This window comes from Chiloscyllium punctatum, chromosome 38 (genome assembly GCF_047496795.1).
Source record: "Chiloscyllium punctatum isolate Juve2018m chromosome 38, sChiPun1.3, whole genome shotgun sequence".
Classification (NCBI taxonomy): Eukaryota; Metazoa; Chordata; class Chondrichthyes; order Orectolobiformes; family Hemiscylliidae; genus Chiloscyllium; species Chiloscyllium punctatum.
Window position 1 is genome coordinate 38,649,296 of NC_092776.1, and position 13,824 is coordinate 38,663,119.

A 13,824-nucleotide genomic window follows, 5' to 3' on the forward strand; every position below is an offset into this window, starting at 1 on the left:
CACCAGGAGACGCAGAGAGTTCTTCAAGAAGAAGGTCTTTTATTTGCAAACAAAAAACCGTGACACTGAGAAAGCAGATCCTCGAATGCCCACGAACCTCAGGGTCTGTGGATTTTTATTTTTTATCATCATGTTTCTGTTAGCTTATCAGTATGTCCAACTATATTAATCAAAGTACCTCACTCTAGCTACACAATAAACCAGTGATGTTAGTTCCCATTATCTCTTTCGTTTTACATTCAACTTAATGTTATTCTAATGTCACGGTTAGATATTTATTAGCATCTCTTTGCAACAATGGTCTTTATTCCAGACCCTATTTAATATTTTCCTAATGTCATGATTAGATATTTATTATTACCTCTGCTACAGTGATCTTCCATTCCAGACTAACCTGTCATGATAGATATTTAGCTATCCCGTCTATTATAATCGTCTTCAAGCTGACTCTACTAACCACTAATTAGCTATTTTAATGTCATGTCCCAAATATTTATAGTTCCAATCCTGTCATAATAACACTTAACAGGAAAACTATCTCTACTAACTGTTATCTCAGCTTGCCATTGTGACCTTTCGGCCTTAACCTTACTCTGCTAATTGGTGTATTCCACTATTGTTATCCCATCCTGCCTTCCACAGACCACAGATTGTCAGTGGTCTTCATGCTTTCATCCTTCCCATGCTTTCATGCTCTTTATTTTTCATAGTGGCCCTGGTGAAACCCAAACTAGTCATCATTGTGCCTATGCTGCTTATTAGCAATGCTGATGCCACCTTCCGTCACTTTATTGATGATCGAGATGGGGTGGTAATTGTCCTGCTTTTTATGTACAGGTCATAACTGGGTAATTTTCCACATTGTTGGATGGGTGTCAGTGTTGTAACTGCACTGGAACAGCTTGGTGAGGGAAGCAGCAAGTTATGGAGCCCACGTTTTCAGTACTATTGCTGGAAGGCTGTCAGGGCCCATAGCCTTTGCAGCATCCAGGGCCTCCAATTGTTTCTTGATACACATGGAGTAAATCGAATTGACTGAAGACTGGATTCTGTGATGCTGGGGACCACTGGAGGAGGCTGAGATGGATCATCCACTCAGCACTGCTGACTGAAGATTGTTGCAAATGAATCAGCCTTATCTTTTGCACTTATGTGCTGGGCTCCTCCATCAATGAGGATAGGGATATTTATAGAGCCTGCTCCTCCAGCGGGTTGTTTAATTTATTCTTTTTGTATAGAATGCTTCTTTATGTCACAAACCATAAATTTTAATCCTGAAGCTTTATTCTAAATTTTTTTTCAAAAATAAAAGCTCTCAATGCATTTCGAGTACACTTTGAAATCTTTACAGGGTGATACTAGAATCCTGCGTTAGAATTAGAATCCCTACAGTCTGGAAACAAGCCCTTTGGCCCAATAAATCCACACCGACCCTCTGAAGAGTAACCCACCCAGACCCATTCCTCCTACCCTATTACTCTACATTTCCCCTGACTAATGCACCTAACCTACACATCCCTGAACACTATGGGCAATTTATCGTGGCCAATTCACCTAACCTGCACATCTTTGGACTGTGGGAGGAAACTGGAGCACTTGGAGGGAACCCATGCAGACACGGAGAGAATGTACAAATTCCATACAGACTGTCACCCGAGGCTGGAATCGAACCCGGGTCCCTGGCACTGTGAGGCAGCAGTGCTAGAGTAGAGTAGCTAAAAATCACACAGCACCAGGTTATAGTCCAACAGATTTATTTGGAAGCACTAGCTTTCAGAGTGCTGCTCCTTCATCAGGTGGTTGTGGAGTATAAGATTGTAAGACACAGAATTTATCGTAAATTTATTTTCAGTGTGATGTAACTGAAATTATGTATTCAAAAAGACCTGAATTGTTTGTTAAGTCTCTCATCTTTTAGAATGACCGTGTTGGCTTCAGTTTTTTCATGTGTAAATCACAAAACTTTTTTTAAAAGTTACATTCTTAAGTAAACTTTAACAATTAATGTCATGTCAGCCCAGATAATGCAGTGAAGGTGTGAGGTGCCCTGTGTGAGACTGTCACAATGGTCAGACTGATTCTAATCTAAAAAACGGGTTTACAGAATCTTACATGGATTCATGCAGTTTTTGAGCAAAATAAAATATAATTCTGCAAGTACAAATTCACCCCACAAACTTATACATGCGTGTGTGAGATTGTGGGTGTGTGTAGGAGGGCGGTGGGTGAGGTGGGTGGGGTTATGACTGTGAAAGAGTGTGTGTATGTGTGTGAGTGTAAAGGGGGAGATGTCTGTGGGAGGGTGAGAGTGTGGGAGTGTATATGTTAGCATATGGAGAGGGTCTGCGTGAGTGTGTGTGTATGTGTATATATATAATATATATATATATATATATAGTGCAATAGGGTCACCTGTAGTGTGACATGAACCCAGCATCCCAGTTGAGGCCATCCACATGGGTTATGTCACACTGTAAACTTTTGCTATAAATCCTGTGTCTTTCAATCTTATACTCCACAACCACCTCATGAAGGAGCAGCGCTCTGAAAGCTAGTGCTTCCAAACAAACCTATTGGACTATAACCTGGTGTTCTGTGATTTTTAACTTTGTACACCCAGTCCAACACCGACATCTCCAAATCAAGAGCAGAGTAGCTTTTTATTTGTCATTTCTACCATATACAATGGATACAGTAAAAACGAGACAGCATTCCTCCAGAGCCGAGGGTGCTACATGGACAGCACAGACTACACAATCATATACGGCATAAAAAGTGCAAAACATACAACTTACAGTGTAATAGAAGAATGATAAATAATAATTATTAATGATAATAATAATAATAATAATTCAAAGTCGTGCAAAGAATTTCAGATTGGAAAGAGTCTGATCATACTGTGTTAAGGAGCCTGGTAGCTCAGGGGAAGAAACTGTTGCACAGTCTGGCTGTGAGACACCGAATGCTCTGGTATCTTCTGGCAGATGGCAGGAGGGAGAAGAGTTTGAGTGAGGGATGTATGGGGTTTCCACAATGTTGGTCACCTTTCGGATGCAGCATGTGGAATAAATGTCTGTAATGGAGGAAAGAGAGACGCTGATGATCTTCTCAGCTGTCCTCACTATCCGTTGTAAGGTCTTACAATCCGAGACAGTACAATTCCCGAACCAGGCAGTAATGCAGCAGCTCAGGCTACTCTCCATGAACCCTCTGTAGAATGTGGTGAGGATGATAGGGGGCGGGGGGTGTGAGGTGGGCTTTCCTCAGCCTGCGCAGAAAGTAGAGTTGCTGCTGGGTATTCTTGGCTAAGGAGCTGGTGTTGAGGGTCCAGGTAAGATTCTCTGCCAGGTGTATGCCAAGGTGGATGCTAACCACTGAGCCACCATGCCACCCCAAAAATAGAGGTAGATGTGCTTCTAATTGTAACTTGTGAAAAGATCAATATCCATGCCATAATGCTCTGATTTGCAAAATGCACTTTGACAATAGAGTAGGACATCAACATGAAGCCAAATGACCTTCCATGGTTTTGGCCTATACTTAATACATTTGCTCCATGGCCTTTGAACTAGTTAAGTCTGCAATATTCCATAACTGGTTAAGGCTAGAATTTATTAGTTATTGATCTTGTAACCAATGATAAACAGAGTTGAACGTTCCCTTAATTCTCTTCAGTACTGATTTGGTGCCATATTGTGATTCAGTCTCCTAAAGGAGTTTCAATTATTCTAATAGTCTTAAATAATTAGGAGCAGGAGCCTTCAAATTAAGCCTTAACACATTTTCCAAATGGTGGCACATCAAACCCTAAAGGGGCATTGGTGAGGGAAGAACTGTCTAAAATGCAGCACAACTGGCAAATTCATTTTCTTTCCAAAATGAATCATTTCCTTTTCTTTTTAGATGATTAAAAATAATATTAAATTCCCTTAGCCAAGATAATTATGCTTTTATTCACAATTTGTTTTAAAATGTCTGCACTTCAGTGCTCCAAATGAGTGAAATATGGAGCAGAGCAGCAGTTCTGGTCACAACAAGTGCTTTCCCCTATCTGTTGTGTGCTACATCTGTACATGACCCAAGCATGGCACTGAAAAATCTTACATGGATATGCCTATGGAAATTCTCATGTTACAATGAACTTGGTAGGGCTGTTGCGGTGCAGTGGCATTGTCCCTAGCTTTGACCTGGAAGGCTCAGGTTGAAGTGCTGTTTTAGAGGTGTGTCATCACAAATCTGATCATAGAGTCATAGAGATGTACAGCATGGAAACAGACCCTTCGGTCCAACCCGTCCATGCCGACCAGATATCCCAACCCAATCTAGTCCCACCTGCCAGCACCCGGCCCATATCCCTCCTAACCCTTCCTATTCATATACCCATCCAAATGCTTCTTAAATGTAGATATTGTACCAGCCTCTACACTACATTATAGTCCAACAGGTTTATTTGAAAACACTACTTATACTCTCAATGGTAAAGTCCTAGGGAGTGTTGCTGAACAAAGAGATCTTGGAGTGCAGGTTCATAGCTCCTTGAAAGTGGAGTTGCAGGTAGATAGGATAGTGAAGAAGGCGTTTGGTATGCTTTCCTTTATTGGTCAGAGTATTCAGTACAGGAGTTGGGAGGTCATGTTGCGGCTGTACAGGACATTGGTCAGGCCACTGTTGGAATGTTGAGTGCAATTCTGGTCTCCTTCCTATCGTAAAGATGTTGTGAAACTTGAAAGAGTTCAGAAAAAAATTCTAAGGATGTTGACAGATGGAGGATTTGAGTTATAGGGAGAGGCTGAACAGGCTGGGGCTGTTTTCCCTGAAGCATCGGTGGCTGAGGGGTGACCTTATAGAGGTTTACAAAATTATGAGGGGCATGGATAGGGTAAATAGGCAAATAGGGTAAATTTTCCCTGGGGTCGGGGAGTCCAGAACTGGAGGGTATAGGTTTAGGGTGAGAGGGGAGGATATAAAAGAGACCTAAGAGGCAACCTTTTCACACAGAGGGTTGTACGTGTATGGAATGAGCTGCCAGAGGAAGTGGTGGAAGCTGGTACAATTGCAACATTTAAGAGGCATTTAGATGCGTATATATAAATAGGAAGGGTTTGGAGGGATATGGGCCGGGTGCTGGCAGGTGGGACTAGATTGGGTTGGAATATCTGGTCCGCATGGACAGGTTGGACCAAATTGTCTGTTTCCATGCTGTAGCATGCTTTCTATGACTCTATGACTACTTTTCGGAGCGTTGCTCCTTCATCAGGCACTAGTCATGAAGGAGCAGTGCTCTGAAAGCTTGTGTTTCCGAATAAACCCGTTGGACTGTAACTTGCTATGGTGATTTTTGACCTTGTCCAACCCAGTCCAATATCGTCACCTCCAGATTGTAATAAATCTGAGCAGATTGATTAAAGTGAAGTCTACAATGGCCATGATTGTCATAACACTGTCTGTGACAGTGACTTATCATATCAGCAGGCAGATACTTCTTTCAGATCACTGACTTGCAGCATAGCCTGCATCACAGCCGGTTTTTAGTGTTTGGCAAGTATTTGTGCCCCCCCCTTTCCTGCCACCTCCCCCCAGGTAAAACTATTATTCCTGCTCCTTTTATCTGCCAGCTTGGTTTACAGCACTAACTCATAGGTATCAGTGAAAAGCTACTTAATCCATCTTCCTTCAAGTTCTTTGCCTTTTTTATTAATTATTAGGTTTAATGATCTGATCTACAAAATTATATAAATTTTGTACATTCACTTGCCCATAGATCTACAAATAGAGACATTTTGGATTTATCCTAACCCGAGCAAATTATGAAAGAAAATCGGAATTAAGGCTGTGTAAATTCCACCAGGAAAGCTCTTTGACAAGCTCAAAGCCATTCTTCTCAAAGACTTTTCTGCGCAATCAATTCTGACCAAAAGCACTTTAAATTTCTGGATAAGGTCAGAGCACAAAAATACCTCAGCAAAAGGATGGCATTTGCTTTAAGGAATGTAGATCAGACTTAGTTAAATAACAATGAACAAAAATTGTAAAAACTAAAGGAAATAATTCTACACATTGCGGAGAAAAGCTCAAAAGTTGGCAAATTCCAGCCTGAGAGTCCTTGTTTTATTCAATCCCACAAAATTAATGAGCAGAAAATCAGTGTTCGATTTTATAACTATTCATGAGAGCTCTGATCCCTGCCAAGAGTCCCAGCACTTGGAACAACTGCTCATAAATTATTTGTCTTTGAGTGCTGGCAACCCATTTTAAATTGGCCACTGAACTTCAGGGAAGATTATCTCTGATTGAGCAGAGGTTGATGCTGGATTGAATTTCACATAGCCAAACCATGGAGATGATTGAGCTGGAGAAGGCGAAGTCACAGCAGTTCAGTGATTGGTGTTTTTTTTTCTGAAGCTGCTGTTTGAGAAACACAGAGGAAGATTCCCTTGATGATTGGGTCTAGCAACATTGTAAATGCATTCAGGAAGAATTGCTTCTGATTTTTCTGTGAATAACAACCAGAATGATTATATACCCGTTAAGGCAATTTTACATTAAATCCAGATTTAAATTGGATGAGGGACTGCTTGATGTTGACACTGGACAGAAGAGTGTTTCTGCCCTCAGCACTAGTCGTCACGCCCTGTATATCGATCTGAACGCAATTTATTCTCTGTGCAGGCTTCTCCTGGAGGAGACAAAGAAACAGACTCTGATGCTGCAATTAATGACCTCCTTTGTTGATTTTGGAGGATTCGTAATCACAGTTATCTAATGTAGGCAGTTGATAATTTGTATCAATTTCAGGTAGTTTATTGAGTTTCTTAAGGATTGACTGTTCAATATAATATTTTAGTGACTTAGAGAAAGAAACTATGCGACTGTGACAGATGAAAATGTTTCACCAATCCTGAGGCTGGCTGTAAATCAGAGAAGCAGCAGTTTTGAAGTGGTGGAGTGTTCACCCATACTTCATGTGGTCTTTGATGAAGACAGTCTTTGTTCTTCCCTTGGGATAATGTAGAGGAACTCCTGGTCTTCTCCTAAGAAGATGGTGGCTTGTTTCCCTGCATCATCTTGCCCCCTCTTTCTCTACCTACCACTGTTGATAGACATTATTTTGGGTGCTGACTGTGCTGTGTCAATCACCTGTGTAAACCCTCTCCAGGAATGACCATGGACAGCTACTGATAATGCTAGGATAACACTGTTCCCTTGCCCACCTCCATTTGAAAGTTAGTTTCCATTCTTTCTAAGAATAAAAATGTATTTGCAAAAATACATTTTTGGCACCCAATGAATCTTTTGTTTATGCTTATGGAAGGCTGGTTATGACTGTAACATAGTTAAATGAGATCTCATACTATACATCGAATACAAAATATGGAATACAAGAGAACACAGTTTTAAAAGATATTCCAATTTCCAACATCTTAAAAATCCTACTAAACTGCCTCTTTCTTATCCATTATGAGATGGATTCAAAACCTTTATAAATTCATTGGTGGATCGCATTTGGAACAGAATCAACAGAATGGATTGTCCTATCAACGGACAATCCATTTACTGCCTTTATTAAATATATTTTAACTTCTCAATGTGAGGCTGTAACTCTGCTGTTACCATCATAGTCCACACACACCTTAAGACGTTTAATTTAAATGTGGGTCATTCTCAGTTTTCTCAAGGAGGGGGCATGAAAAAAATAAATCAGGACTCACCACTTCTGTTTGAAACTGGGAAATTGTAGTGAACCATGAAAAGGAAAGGCAAAAGTCATAACAAAGTAAACTGAAAATGTATGCAGGATGTTTAACACACTTTTGAAGAATTCTTTCAAATGTGTTTTAATTTTCATCTGTTTTTATTGTACCCTCTATGTAGAAGGAAAAGGTGGGGACTATACGTCGACCAAGCTCCTTAAATGATCTAGATCAGAGTTATGAAGAAAAAGAAAATGAACTTCTTCGAATGCAAGTTATTGAACAGCAAAATATCATTGATGATCTCAGTAAGGTAATAAAGCAATTATTTAAATACATTGGGGTAATGTTGTCTTCATTGTTACTTCCAGATTAAATTGTTTCCTTTGCATAGATTTGACTTCAGATAATTTTCAATAAGTAATAAATTTGCAATGACTAGCTTTTAACGTGCACATTCAGCACTTGTCCAGGATCAAATATTTCTGGTTAACTAAATGGTTTGCTTTATGGTTGCTGCTGAGGTGTGCAAATAAGAAGGTCCCAGATTTGGTTTCTGGACTGTGCTGGATTTTCTGATTTCAGAGGAATAGGGGTTGACTAAGTTAAAGTTATCCCCTTTCTCTAGCTTTGAGGGGTAAAAAATAAACTAGTAAATTGCTTTCTAAAACTTCCATTGGAAGATATGCAGCTCTGGATGTTAGCGCAGGATACAATTGTGCTTGGCTGCGATGTTACTTCTACCACATCGAATTGGTGGTCATTTTGTAACTGCTTTTCCACTGCAGTACTCACATTATTAACCAACTCTGCAAAGTTCTGATCCATATTCATTAATGCACAGTGCAGTAGAGTGGAATATTTCATCTGATGTAGTTAAGTGGAAAAAAACTAGATTGGACATTTATGATTTTGTCACATATTGGTTAATATTATTGATTCTCATTTGTACATCAAAAGCATTAGGGTTAGGGTTAGGTTTTTGTTGACAGGTAACTGATGCAGCACACCTCCAAGGACAAGCTGCCCTTGTCTTTTCATTTTTGATGCATTTGTATGGCCCAATGTTGTGTTAGTTTAACCCTGAAGCCATGGTTGGAGAAAGTAATATCTGAATGTTGCTTCAAGTCTCCCAGGCCTGCAGGTGTTTTGTGGATTACTCAGATTGTTATAAAGTTAAAAATCACACAACACCAGGTTATAGTCCAACAGGTTTACTTAGAAGCACTAGCTTTTGGAGCGCTGCTCCTTCATCAGGTAGTCGTGGAGTGTCTGTGGCGATATGTATGATCTTCTTGGAAATCCTTTGCACTTTGAGCCAGCCATTAGTGGTGTCGATGGTAGTCATGATTTGGAGATGCTGGTGTTGGACTGGGGTGAACAAAGTTAAAAATCGCACAACCCCAGGTTAGAGTCCAACAGGTGTATTTGGAAGCACTAGCATTCAGAGCGCTGCTCCTTCATTAGGCCGCAGCTACCTGATGAAGGACCAGCATTCCAAAAGCTAGTACTTCCAAATAAACCTGTTGGACTTTAACCTGGTATTGTGTGATTTTTAACTTTGTTCACCCCAGTCCAACACCAGCACTTCCAAATTAGATTATTTTATTACTCCACTGCTGAAAAAAAACAAAAAAATGTTTGAATGGAGTAACATTTCTTGGGGAATCTTGGTGTTTTGTTACAACTGAGTTCATATGCAGTATATCTTTAAGAGGTATGTTCATGATATCATTAGTGAATCATAGCATACGACCTGAGGGTATAAAGGTCTCAAACTCCAACCTAACAAGGACCACTTGAAGCATGACACACTGATGAAAGCATACTACTGTTTGTAGCTGAAGTGCTTAATATTAATCCAGACACTGAAGTTCCTGGGAGTGTCTTGCCTCCATCCTGTCCAAGATTAAGATTCACAAATCTCTCAGTTCTATAATAAAATAAAGAACTCTGGATGCTGGAAATCTAAAGCAAAAACAGAAATTGCTGTCGAACCTCTGAGTCTGGCAAAGCTTTAATGTCTAAAAGGAAGAGGAAACGTTTCTTGTTCAACTGTTGAATGTGCCAGAGAATGAAGTGGAACTGCAGTGCAGGCCAGCTTTGAGATAGCGTGAGGCAGTGCTGGTGGAGAGCGAGAGTGCAGTGCACCACTGTACAAAGTGTGGATCTCAGGATGTTGAGTTTCTCCAGCAATTTCTGTTTTTGATTCCATTCTTTCTTAGCCATCTCCACTGGTTCCCCAACCTTTAGGGCACTGATGGCTAAATCTTTGCTCACATTAACAAATCACTCCTACCTTAAGCCTATCTTTGTGAATTCCACTTTCCCCAAGTACTAGCTGGTATTCTGTCTTTTCATGGCACTATGTAGACGTACTAAACCACTCTCTACTATTATTGATACAGCCCATCATTCACACTGGAATTAATTGCCTAAACACTTTTTTTTCCCCACTTTGACTATGACTTTAAAAACCTTCCCCTTAGACTGGATGGGCCTGCTTGTTTAGAGAAAGTGAGAACTGCAGATGCTAGAGATCAGAGTTGACAAGTGTGGTGCTGGAAAATCACAGCTGGTCAGGCAGCATACGAGGAGCGGGAGAGTTGACGTTTCGGGCACAAGCTTATGCTCAAAACATTGACTGTCCTGCTCTTTGGATGCTGCCTGACTGGCTGTGCTTTTCCAGCGCCACACTCTTCGACTCTGGCCTGCTTCTTTGTCTGATGTTCTATCCAGTTGGCTCTGCTACAAATGTGTCTCTGTCCTAATTTATTCATTAAAAACCAAAAGATGCCGGAAATCAGAAACAAAAACAGAAATAGCTGGAAAAGCTGAGCAGGTCTGGCAGCATCTGTGGAGAGAAATCGAGAGTTAACGTTTCAGGTTCAGTGACACGCAATTAATTTAGGATATCTGGATGAGTTGAATCGAAGGGTCAGTTTCTGTGCTGTACAACTCTATGACTCTATATTTAAAATAAAGTTGATCTAGCCTAAGCAAAGCCAGACACCTAATTTCAGCGTACTGCAGTTTAAAAAAAGAAATAGTGGCAGTTCTTAATGTTGCTGGCATAAAATGTGGCTTTATTGGACACGAACCATTAACTTTGATTTCTCTCCACAGATGCTGCCAGACCTGCTGAGCTTTGCCGGCAATTTTTGGTGTTTTTGTTTCTAATTTATTCATTGCTTGCTTTATGAAGTGCCTGGCATGTTTTGTTTAATTAAAGCTGTGATTTGAATGCTACGGTTTCCACTGTTGTTAACCCAATCTGTCAGTCTGTTGAAAGTGTTTGTTCTTTATTAAGCCTGCCATGTCAGTGCGAGGTATTATCCTGGCTTCCTGCCAAATGAATGAAATATTTTGAATTCCAACTTTGGAAAGTCTAGTTTCAGTGTGACATCGTGAATACATGAAGCCAACAAGAAAGAAATCAGTAAAAGAATGGCACTTCTCCATGTTTCTAATTATGACACTTTTACCTTGCCTTTTGCTTTACAGTCACTGTCATTTTCTGATCACTGCCGCAATTTTAAATTTCTTTTATAGGCATTGGAGACAGCCGGTTATGTCAAGAGTGTCATAGTAAGTAACAGAATCCAATATGTTTAGTTCAAAGGAGTCAGAAGTACACACAGTGTGATTGACATTGGTTTCTGAGAAATGTGACATCCTGGGTATCCCAAAGTTCTCTCCAGCCCTGGCTATGTTCTTTCAGCAGGATGAAGATGCTAATGTTAGAGGATGTTCTTTATATACCTGCAAGCAAAGTGGGGAATTATATACTTCTGAATCATCATAATTACACCAACAGAAATATTTTTGTAGCTGGGAAGAAATCAGCAAACCAAGCCTTCTCACTAAATTCTTGAAATAAAGTCTAGTCCAAAGCAGATGGTTCTAAAGCAAGCTCCAAATACTGAGAGAGAATGGTTTCTAATATTATGTTCACCCCTACCCATCGATATCCTGATCTTTAAGTATGGTGCAGTGACAAGCCAAGTACCTATGCATAGGTCAGAATTGCTCAGGACTGTTTTCTTCATAAGTCATCCAAAATGCATTAGGATTTAAAGATTCTTCAAAATCCAGTAATTTAGAGATTTGAATCACTATCAAGTATGAAAGGTTCAACAAATCTTCATCATAAAATCTGATCTCAGAGAAGTTCCTGATCTCAAACATCTGTGCATGGACCTCTACTTCCTTGACTCATTTGTGGTACAGGGTCAAGAGGGGTTGGGGGTGTTGGAAGTGGTAAATATTTAGTCAAGGAAACATTTAATATGATATAATTGGAAATGTTGTTGAGTTTTATTTATAACATTGGTGAAAGTAATGCAGACAATGAATCAGCAATTAAAATTTCAGATGCCTGAATAAAACTTCAGTCTAATCTTGTAAATTTAATTAGTCCACATGTTTAATTAGTGCTGAAAAGGGATTGTAATCTTACACTATGAGATGACATTTTGGACTATTTTATTTTTGAATCAACTCCGTCTGCTTTGTTTGCAGGATCGGGATAAGCTTCTACATTACAGAAAACAGAGGAAGAAAGTTACAAAATCAAGCAAGGTAATATCAACGGGCTGCTATCCCCTTCAGAGAGTGATTAGTAGTTCAATGTGGAAACAGAAGACAATTTGTAATTGACATAAAAAATTGGAATGTTTTAAGCTCTTTTAAAGAAAAGGACAGGAACTTTCCTGTGTCTGCATCACTCCCGATTTGTTGTATACAAAGCCTAACTGATGTAATATCCTGTGGGAGTTCACCTAAGTTCACTTGCGAAGTGTAACCTTCACTTAAGCATTCAAGCATCAGATTACTTCCTGCAAAACATCTCAAAAAACGTGCATGTAAACTATTTCAAACAAATGTATGTAAGTTAAAGGCAATTCAACCAAAAAGGAAATGTGTCATTGACTTTGCAAATATAAACCTTAAATACAGCATTTTGTGTTAAAAACCACACAACACCAGGTTATAGTCCAACAGGTTTATTTGGAAGCACTAGCTTTCGGAGCGTCGCTCCTTCATCAGGTTGGCAACCACCTGATTAAGGGGCAGCACCTCGATAGCTAGCGCTTCCAAATAAACCTGTTGGACTAGAACCGGCTGTTGTGTAAGTTTTAACTTTGTCCACCCAGTCCAACACTGGCACCTCCACAACATGACATTTTATGTTTGCAACATTAAGATCTGACACCGCTTTTTTTAAAACTGCAGTAGGCTGAATTAAGTGTCTGTCTTTGCTTAGGCTAGATTTGACAGTCTTCCTTATTCAGCTTTATTTTCAACATTTAGGGCTAATTACCAAACAACACGACTGTTTGGAATTGGCACACATTTAGTTTGTGCCATGCAAGTTATGTGTTGCTGTCAACCTTAAACAGCCTATGATAGCGGGTCAGAGAGAAACCCCATCATAATCATTGGAAATCAGTTGCCCAATGACTGCCAGTTCTGCAGTGAATTCCATCTGTCTGTAAAATTCACCCGTTAGCTTTATGGACATTTGAGCAGATAGTGGTCAATCTTCTAATTTGAAATGTTAGGTCCACAATAGATAGTGTACACTTTCCTTGTGAGATGTGCTGACATAATATTCATCCCGCATAATGAATATACAATCCAGAATATCTAGGAGGAACTTCCTGCCCATTCCAGATACACCTCTGGGAGTGTGTGCTAATCACAAAGGAGATAGAATGTTATAAGTCTCTGCCTCTTTTCCCTCATCCTAATACCCAAAAACTAATGTACACAAAGTGCCAAGATTTCAAGTATCAATCTCACAGAACTCAAATATACTAATTGGAGCAAAGTACTGGTTAGAAACTGAAAACTGTTGAATTTCTCCGAATTTTGAGAGTTTTCTTTCACAAAATAAACAAGTGTCATTTTTTGTCCTTGCTGTAAATTGAGAATGAATTATGATGGGTGCTGACAGGCCAATAATAACCCTTCACTAAAGCCATTAAGCGCTGTGGGTGGGCCCAGTTGGTGTATAGTGAGTTCCAGAGTGGGCAAGGCCCAGGTAGAAGGCTCGATGGGTTCAGGAATAAGGTTAAATCAGGGTGCTTAGTTCAGGGAGATCTTTAACTCCTCAGGGAGGAGGTAGCTT

The 13,824-nt window shown here is 39.9% G+C and overlaps 1 protein-coding gene across 18 annotated transcripts in view; it reads left to right on the forward strand.

Annotated features, from left to right (window-relative positions):
- The window catches only part of jakmip3 (Janus kinase and microtubule interacting protein 3), a 383,498-nt gene that overhangs the window by 217,853 nt on the left and 151,821 nt on the right, over positions 1 to 13,824 (forward strand). For all 18 annotated transcript variants that reach the window (XM_072557642.1, XM_072557643.1, XM_072557644.1 and 15 more), the window contains 3 exons: positions 7,873 to 8,004; positions 11,244 to 11,279; positions 12,213 to 12,272. In XM_072557642.1, coding sequence (XP_072413743.1) covers positions 7,873 to 8,004; positions 11,244 to 11,279; positions 12,213 to 12,272 — 228 coding nt within the window. The remainder of the gene's footprint in view (positions 1 to 7,872; positions 8,005 to 11,243; positions 11,280 to 12,212; positions 12,273 to 13,824) is intronic.